This window comes from Myotis lucifugus, unplaced genomic scaffold, assembly GCF_000147115.1.
Source record: "Myotis lucifugus unplaced genomic scaffold, Myoluc2.0 scaffold_498, whole genome shotgun sequence".
NCBI lineage: Eukaryota > Metazoa > Chordata > Mammalia > Chiroptera > Vespertilionidae > Myotis > Myotis lucifugus.
This window is the reverse complement of record NW_005871546.1, coordinates 473,194-481,780: the sequence shown is the minus strand read 5'-3', so window position 1 is coordinate 481,780 and position 8,587 is coordinate 473,194. Positions and strand designations below refer to the sequence as shown.

Here is an 8,587-nt window from a genome sequence, read left to right as displayed (position 1 = left end):
GCCAGGGAGGGGTTGGAGGTGGGTTCTGGCAGCTGCCCAGGAGGAGCCCAGGTGGGAGGCTTCAGTGAGATGCAGCTTTGGGTACCAAAGTGATGAGGGAGACGTTTTAGAGAATCCTGTAGGCATTTCCTGTGGACATTTAAATACGAAAAACTCCCTGTAGCCCCAAAGTCCCCGCCCCCCAAAAATGGTCCTGTGAAAAGTGACAGGTCTGCAAGTGAAAATCACCTGGAGCCAATGGGGCTGGGGGATGGAGCCCAAGGCCTCTCGGGGTCCAGGTTGGGGTTCACAGCCCTGGACAGAGGAGCTGGCTGTGAGGAGGGGCCACCCAGTTTGGGTCCCGGGACAGTGAGCAGCAGTTAGGGGGACGCGCCCAGGGGGTGCCCTCATCAGTGGGCCTCCCGCACCCTGGACTTGTAAGTAAAGCAGTTGGCCCGTGGGTTCCATGCCGCGCTACCTGGAACTCCCCAGCCTTAGGACACCACCTGCCCAGGAGGCGATGGGCTCCGGCCCAGGAGCCTGGGCATCCTCGTCCCTCGGAGCAGACGGTGTTCCTGGCTGTGGCCAAAGACCAAGCACCCACAGGTGTGCAACCCGAGTTCAGCCTGGGGCTGGTCTCTTCTGTGGACACACGGGACCTCCCATGACACCTGAACTCCCTGCGTTGTCTTTCACCACCCCCCTCGCCGCTGCGTGCTTCGTGCACACACAGACACGACAGGTGCACACACCATGATTTGGACTACAGCATGTGAGCACAGAGTGAGGGCCGACGGCCTTTCTTTTCTTTTTTCTTTATTGATTTTAGAGAGAGAAACATCAGTTTGTTGTACCACTTACTTATGTGTTCGTTGGTTCATTCTTAGATGTGCCCTGACCTGCGACCTTGGTGTATCAGGACACTAACCAACCAGCTACCTGGGCCGAGGGTCTTTTATTTCTCTGCCAAGAATGGGCAGGAGCCCTAGCTCTGTGGGGTGGGGCACTGCCTCAGCTGAGCCCGTCAGAGCTGTACCCCCAAAGGAGCGGTGTCCTTCACAACGGAGGTGCGCCTTCGGACAGGCCTGGGACATGCACAGTGGCAGTGTCGGGGCAGTACCTGGGAGACAGCTCTGTACTCATTGGAAAGCTGAGCTCAGCCCCAGTGAAATCCAGGGAGCTCTGCAGAGTCCCCATGGGGTCACCCTGAGGAAGTGGAGTGGGCAAATTAGCTTCGAAGCCTGCATTTCCTCACCATGTGACAAGTGCTCCTGCTGGCTACCTCTGGCTCCCAGGTACTTGCCTGCTAATGTAGTGGTCTGGAGATGGGGGGTGGGCATCAGGAGCCGAAGACTGCCGCATGCCAGGAGCGTGGCCTTGCTCTGGTTTGCCCATCTCGTCCCACCTTTCTCCAGGTGACCCAAGCTCGGCCAATGAACCCCCTCCCTGGGAGTCAGCACCGGGCCCAATCCCTTCTGGGAAGTCTGACTTGTGTGCCCCACCCTTTGTGCACTAGGGGATGCCCATGCTGGGGGTCTCCGCAGCTGCCAGGACCCTGGGTGAGAAGAGGGTGGTGAGAGGCAAGGGGTGGAACCTCCTCCAGGCTCAGGCCCACCTAGGCCTCCCCATCACCACCCCCAGGGCCACCTGCAGCAGCTGCAGGTTCCACTGAAGCAGAAGCAGGAGGGAGAGCAGGGCTCAGGCTCGAATGCCGTGGCTTCCACATGAATGGGAACACTCTGTAGGCGAGAAGGGGCCTCAGAGCAGGGCGGCCTCAGGAGTCCCGCCTCCCAGCTCCTGGGCACGGCACCCCCGAGGCTCACCGTCGCTTTGTCTCCGGGAGTATCGTGGCCTCCGCCAACAAGCCTTTGTACATGTCCGACTTCAGGAACCTCGGGTAGGAGTCCTGTAAGAAATGGTGGTCAGCCCTGACGCCTTCCGCCTCCTCCCTCTCAGCTCCCCCGCTGCAGCCTGCCCCTGCTCTGACCCTCGGAGCCCCCAGTGGGCAGTGCCGGAGGCGGCCACCCAAGACCTGCCCTGACCAAGTCAGCTGACTCAGAGGGACCTGGGCTCCCTTCCAGGTGGGCCATGTAACAGCCAAAGATGAGCAAGAGCCGGCACCCACACGGGAGGAGGGAACGCAGAGCAGCTGTCTGCCCCGTAGGGCAGGAGCGAGGACACAGAGCCGACTAACTAGGGCAAGAGAAACTGCACAGTAGACAGTTAAGTGGGAGAAGAATCTACGAATCTAATTGGTTATATTTTAAAAAGATAAATATAAATTTAGGGAAGAAGGTAGGGGGCAGCAATAAAAGCTAGATTTATTTGAATTTACCCTGCTTTACAGATTGGGTTTTGAAACTGTAGATATTTCACATAATTAAGTAAGTAAGCAATCCCCAAGCATTGAGAGTAAAGGGTCGTAAATGGAGCTGGGTATCCAGGGGTGACACCATCCTAACCGCACGTAATGACAGAGCCGTTCCAGAGGACGTCCCGAACAGGGTACATACAGGGGACCAAAGGGGAGAAAAGGAAGCCATTGCCAGCGGGTGTGTGGTAAAGGGTGCTGAGTCGTTCAGTTCAGACCACTGAGTGGATTGTGAGAAGCAGATGAGGAATTATGTTAGCCTTGTTGGCAAAGATTTTCAGTGGGAGAGAAGAAAGAGATAAGATCAAGGAGGTAGAGAAAGTCTAATCCTGAACCTGAAGTACAAGTGTCAGTATGAAGTTCAAATACATGCTTTTAAAAACATGTATTTCCTAATTCTGTCCACTGAAAGGCCGGGAAATGATGGCCACCCCAGGGGCACGAACACACCTGGTGTGTAGGTCAAGGCTTCTGAACACCACCCATGGAAAAGGGCCAGGGCTGATGGAAATGGCCTAGGTCTGGAGCAGGATGAACCTGCCAGTATCACACCAGGAAGCAAGGAAGTCACCATAGACTGCGGGACACATCAGAGACCTCTGTATATCACGTAAGAGTAAGAACTAGCCCTAACCGGTTTGGCTCAGTGGATAGAGCGTCGGACTGCGGACTGAAGGGTCCCAGGTTCAGTTCGGGTCAGGGGCATATACCCGGGTTGCAGGCTCGATCCCCAGATGGGGGCTTGTAGGAGGCAGCCAGTCAATGATTCTTTCTCATCATTGATCTCTCTCTCTCTCTCTCTCTCTCTCTCTCTCTCTCTCTCTCTCTCATCAATAAAAACATGTCCTGTAGAGAAACTTCCTGGAATATCTACACACAGGAAGTGTGGAGATGGCTTTACAGTCACGGGAGGAAGTGCTCACCTTCTTCATCAGCATGTAGATGTGCAGCTGGGCATCATCCAGCACGTAGCGGTGGGGCTGGCGCAGGCCCTCCAGGGTCCGCTCCATCGTCTGGCTGTCGATGTTGACCCAGCGGGCAGCGCCAGGGGCCAAGAACTGCCTGTGCGTGGGGACGGGGGACAGCCCCCGTGGGTCCAGGCTCCACAGGCCTGCCCCTTGGCCTGCCAGGCCCACCTCTCGCACTCACTGGTACACGGAGTCCACCAGGGCGGGGATCTGGGCCTGCCCTCCATGGCGCAGCTCCTCACACGCCTCCCAGAAGCTGAGGTTCTCGGCTGGGGGTCCAAGCACCAGGTCAGGCCCACCCTGAGCTGCAGCCAGGGCTGACTGAAACCTGGATGGGGGCGGGGGGGAGGGGGAGTCCCAGGCAAAAACCTCCCTCACTGGGGCCTCGAACAGGAGGTGGGGGCATCTCACCGCTGAACTCTTTCCTCAGAAAGTCCATGAAATGGGCCCGGCCCACAGGGTCTTCCAGGAGTTCCCGGAAGCTGAAGCCCCATCGCTCCACACGGAGCTTCGTGGGTACAGCCACACTAGGGGAGGGGTGGGTGTCAGGAGCACGAGGCCTGGGGTGGGTGGCACAGTTGGGAAGAACAGCTGCAGACCCCCTCTCCCACCCTGAGCTCACTTGGGTGCGTTCATGGCCCAGTAGGTGTCGTCATCTGTGATCCAGGGGTTGCTGGGCAGGCACCCCGACATGATGGGGTCGTGCGGGCCGTGCTGACTGCTGAACTTCAGGTACCTGGGGGTGGGGATGGTGCCAGGGGCCAGTGCAGGGAGGGGTTATGGGTCAAGGGCACCAGAGGAAGGGTCTGGGCTCTGGGCTTGGGGTCTCCAGCTGCCACCCCATCCCACTCACGCCTCCAGGCAGACAGAGGACTTCACCCGGATCCTGCCCAGGGCCTTCGTGCAGCACTCGATCTACGACATGGAACCTGTGAGCAGGGCCGGGTGGGGCGTCGGCCAGCCCGCTCCCCTGTTCCGGCCCCAGGACCTACCTCCTGCTTGTAGAAATCCGTGTTCTTGGTCTGGAAGGGCCAGGGGAAGCTACAGTTAGAAGGCAGGCCCCTGGGGACCGACATCCCACCACGGCCCAGGCCCCTGTCTCGCCCTCCTCCGATGGCAGGGTCTGACTACCCAGGAAGCTTTCAGGGAGCGCTAGGTTGGAGGTTTCCAGAATGTTCTCAAAGTTGCCTTGAGGTGCCCCAATGATCACTACCCCATATTTTCAAATGTACTTATATTACTTTTTAAAAACAACACACAGGTGAGAAATACTACGACAGGTAACGCTAGGAACCCAGGCTGTTGACTGTGCTCCAGACTCATCGTGTTCAGAATTTGGAACCCGCCTGCCACCTCCCCACCTCGTGGGCCAGGTGGAGGAGCGTGGCCATGGGACCGGCCGGCCCTTCCGAACGCTGCACGCCCCTCACTGGTCAGCGAGCAGAGGCGCGAGGCACCCTCCGTGCCTCTGATTTTCTGTGTCAGCCTCCTGGGCTGACCTGAAAGTGGGATATGATAAACCTGTGGTCCTGAGCTTACGGTTTTGAACTCAGGAAGAAGCTCTATCAGGAAGGTACTAAATGTATCTGTTCTGTTTGGGGCATCATAGGGTTTGAACAGGGGGCTCTGCTGCTACACAGTGTGGCCACGTCTGTCCTGGTGCAGTGGGTTCCCGAGGCCACAGAGGCCTTGGAGAGGTGGCTGGCCTGGCCTGGGAGAGAGCCCCCCGCCCTCCCCAGGGCCCACCGCACTTACTTTCACCCAGAGCAGCAGGTGGGAAGTGAGAGAAGACAAGAGTTAGCAGGGGGCTGGGCATGGGGGGTAGGGTGAGGGGAGAATGAGGCCAGGAGTGGGACAGGGCCCATGGAGTGGCTGCGTCAAGTGCCATCTGGATGGACAGATGAATGCACAGATGGGGAAGCCCCCAAGTAGTCCCAGAGTGGTGGAGTGGGGGCAGGGAGGGGTGTGTGCACGGGGTGTTGGGGATGGGGATGGCAGGGGGATGGCAGGAGGCCTGGGTGCAGGGGTGAGGGGTGGGGCGTGGGGAATGGGTGGGGGTGGGGCGTGCCTGCCTGCAGGGTCTTACCACCTGCACTCGCCTGGCCATGCAGGAGCCCCGCTCTGGACCCTGCTCCAGCACACTCGGCACCCCAGGCTGCAGAGGGGACAGCAGACGAGGCAGGGAGCTCAGATGGGCTGCTGAGACCCCACCCTAGAGCTATGTTCCTGCCCCCCACTCACTCCCATATATTGAAGCTCTGAGCCCACATGTCACCCTTTGACCTGGACACTGACACTCAGAGGAACCCAGAAACCTGAGTCTCCTCTCTGCCCATTCCCACCCCAGGTGACCACCCTCTCAGAGCCACTCTGGGTTTTCTCTCCAGCCCTCACCCAGCTCAGAGCCCCTGAGTTCCACATCCATGTGTCGTCCCAGCCTGGCTTTGCCACTAGAGTGAAATCCTTGACTTTTCTCCCCAAACCTCCCCACTCTTCCTCTCCAGGCCAAGCTCACCTTCACAGACCTGACTGCTCAAGCCAGAGGCCTAAGCACCTAAGACAGTTCCACTCACCCAAACCCACTCGTCCTGCCACCTGTCCTCACACACATGCGGGTCTGGCCTCTCCCTCCCTCCCCCCAAGTCAGAACCCTTGTGTCCACTTGCCCAGAGGCTCCAGCTGCCACTCCTGGTCCCTCCACACGCACCTCACCCCTATCGCTGGCCCCGCCACACGCACCTCACCCATATCGCTGGCCCCCTCCCTCCACACGCACCTCACCCATATCGCTGGCCCCCTCCCTCCACACGCACCTCACCCATATCGCTGGCCCCCTCCCTCCACACGCACCTCACCCACATCGCTGGCCCCTCCACACGAACCTCACCCATATCGCTGGCCCCTCCACACGCACCTCACCCATATCGCTGGCCTGGCCACTCCTGGGCCTCGGCCTCAGCTCATGCACATAGCCTTGGGGCCATGCCCACTCCACCTTCCTCCCACAGCCCACCGCCTGGCCCCCAGATGGAAGATTGAGTCATTTTCCCGGAGATACCCCCAAACACACTTGATGAGGTCATCAGGCCTGTGGGTGCCTCCCAGAATCTATTTCCTTGGTTTTTTCCCCACAGGAGTAGCTTCCGTTCATGGTTTGCTGTGACTGCCACATGGACCCAGACATCTCTCCACAGCCCCACACAGTCAGGGGACCTCAAACCACCTGCCAGGACTGCGGTTCTGGGCAAGGTCTTGAGGTCCCCCCACACCTTCCCCAGGCCTCTCCCTTAGACCTAGAGAGAGAAGCGTTTTGCCCCGTGGTCTGTGAGTGGGGGCAGCCTTAGTCCTGGCCTCGTGCTCTCTAGGTTCTGATGAGCCACAGAACGAGACCCTCCTGTCACCCAGGGCCCCATTTGAGGCGCACACACTGACTCCGGCGGGACCTCCCCCACCAGGGCTCACCGGGGGCCTGTTCACCAGCCAGTACGTCTGCTCCTGGCACGCAATGACCAGCCTGTCCGCCTTCCTGCGCTGCTTAGAAGCCCTGGGGAGGGAAAGGCAGAGCTGGGGAACAGGCACCCACCATAGCACCTCCCACACCCACCCTCCGACCGGGGCCTGGCGGGCAGCCAAGCCTGCCTGGCACTGTCTCTGGACCCATGGCTGCCAGTGCCTGGCTAAGTGCCTCTGGGCCTCCTGGGGAATCTGGGCTCTGTGCCCGCTGGGCGGGGGGGCTCTCACCGCAGCTGTTCTCTCGCCTGCATCACTACCAGGTCCCACGTGTGGTTGATCTTCCTGTGCAGCTGGTCATAGTGCTCCTGGGGGTGGCGTTCAGGTCTCCAGTGGCTAAGCCCCTTCCATGCCAAGCTCAGGGGCGGGGCATGGGCCCTCCCTCCTCCCCACTGAGCCACTACAGGGGATGGCGTGTTTGTGCGCCTGCATTATCCTGGGGCCTGGGCTGTGTGCTCTGAGTCAAACTGTGAGGCCCTGGGGACATGAGTGGGGCTTGGGCTCCTCTGGCTGGACTCAGCCTGGGGTGAGGGTCCCACCTTCTCATGGTCGACCAGGGCCCCCTGCTTTCGGATATTCTTCTTGGCCAGGTAGATGGCTGGAAGGACAGGGAGCAGGCTGCAGAGGAGCACCGTGCCCCTCCTTCCCTGTGCATCACCCAGAGCCACAGTCCCAGGAGCCGTCCCAGGCTAGCCCGCCCTTCCTCACTCACCATAGTCAAGCTCAGCAGCTGGCCACAGAGTGCTCGTCCAGAAATAGGGTGTCTGGGGCCATGTGGGAACAAGGGGTATCTGGGGCCTCCTGGGCCTTCCCCGCCCCGGGAGTTGTCCCCACCCTCTCAGCTCCCTTGGGAAGAGACTGGGCTGGCTGGGGATGGGAGCCCGAGAATCTGCCTGCCTGCCCATGGCCCGGAGGCTCGGCTGGCCACCGGCCATTCTCCCACCTGGAACTGAGCTCCATTCACCCCTTGGGGCCCTGACCCTGCGCTCCAGGGGCCTTCACTCCAGGGAGGGGTGGGTGGGCCTTCCCAAGCCCCAGAGTTAGCCGCAGTCTATGCTGGGAGGAAGGGCAGGCAGGGAGTTCCATCATGACTGAGGCACAGACACACTGAGGTGCAGGGATCCTGTCCTCAGGCCCCACAAGCCTCCTTCTTGGAGTGGGGGCCTCAGGACCAGGGGAAGCTGGCAAAATCCCCATAGGTGCTACCCTTACGGAGGCCCTGCTGTGGCCCCCCCCTGAACTGGATCCTTCCACCACAAGGAAGCTTCCAGTGCAGGCCTTTTGGGGGGGACAGTAGACCCCCGGCCTGCTATGACATCACGGCTTTTGCTTCCACCCAGCCCCGCCCCTTCCAGAAGTTCCCATTAGTTGGGCTGCTGGATTCCCAGTTGAGCCTGACCTGGAACCTGTAGAGCGTTTCGTCAAGCTGCAGCCCAGGGCTGCGGGGCTCGCGCAGTGCATACAGGTAGCCGTGCAGAACCAGGAGGACGCCCAGGTGCAGGGCCTCTGGGTGGGGTTGGGAGGTTAAGGCAGGTGGCACATCCTCATCGGGGAGAATTGAGCAGGGTCTCTGGGGATGAGTTCCCCTTCCCCAACACACTCGGCTTGGCCCTAAGACTGCCGAGCCCCAGAAGGCCCGCCCTATGAAGCCCTGGGACCCCCAGGGTGAGGGTGGCTGGGGCCAGGATGGCAGTGAGCTGACCCCTTACCCTCCTCTGAGATGCAGTAGTTCTTGGATTCGCCACCTCACCCACGCCTC

General features: G+C 60.1%; 1 protein-coding gene across 1 annotated transcript in view; it reads right to left on the bottom strand.

Annotated features, from left to right (window-relative positions):
* Positions 1 to 318: 318 nt before the first annotated feature.
* Positions 319 to 8,587, bottom strand: part of RGS11 (regulator of G protein signaling 11) — an 8,964-nt gene continuing 695 nt past the window's right edge. The window contains exons 2-15 of the mRNA XM_006103681.3: positions 8,228 to 8,414; positions 7,541 to 7,592; positions 7,368 to 7,426; positions 7,060 to 7,136; positions 6,781 to 6,862; positions 5,405 to 5,473; positions 4,311 to 4,340; positions 4,172 to 4,233; positions 3,941 to 4,054; positions 3,730 to 3,845; positions 3,500 to 3,587; positions 3,274 to 3,412; positions 1,803 to 1,885; positions 319 to 1,718 (exon numbers count right to left, since the gene is read on the bottom strand). Coding sequence (XP_006103743.3) covers positions 1,595 to 1,718; positions 1,803 to 1,885; positions 3,274 to 3,412; positions 3,500 to 3,587; positions 3,730 to 3,845; positions 3,941 to 4,054; positions 4,172 to 4,233; positions 4,311 to 4,340; positions 5,405 to 5,473; positions 6,781 to 6,862; positions 7,060 to 7,136; positions 7,368 to 7,426; positions 7,541 to 7,592; positions 8,228 to 8,414 — 1,282 coding nt within the window. The 3' untranslated portion in view covers positions 319 to 1,594. The remainder of the gene's footprint in view (positions 1,719 to 1,802; positions 1,886 to 3,273; positions 3,413 to 3,499; positions 3,588 to 3,729; positions 3,846 to 3,940; positions 4,055 to 4,171; positions 4,234 to 4,310; positions 4,341 to 5,404; positions 5,474 to 6,780; positions 6,863 to 7,059; positions 7,137 to 7,367; positions 7,427 to 7,540; positions 7,593 to 8,227; positions 8,415 to 8,587) is intronic.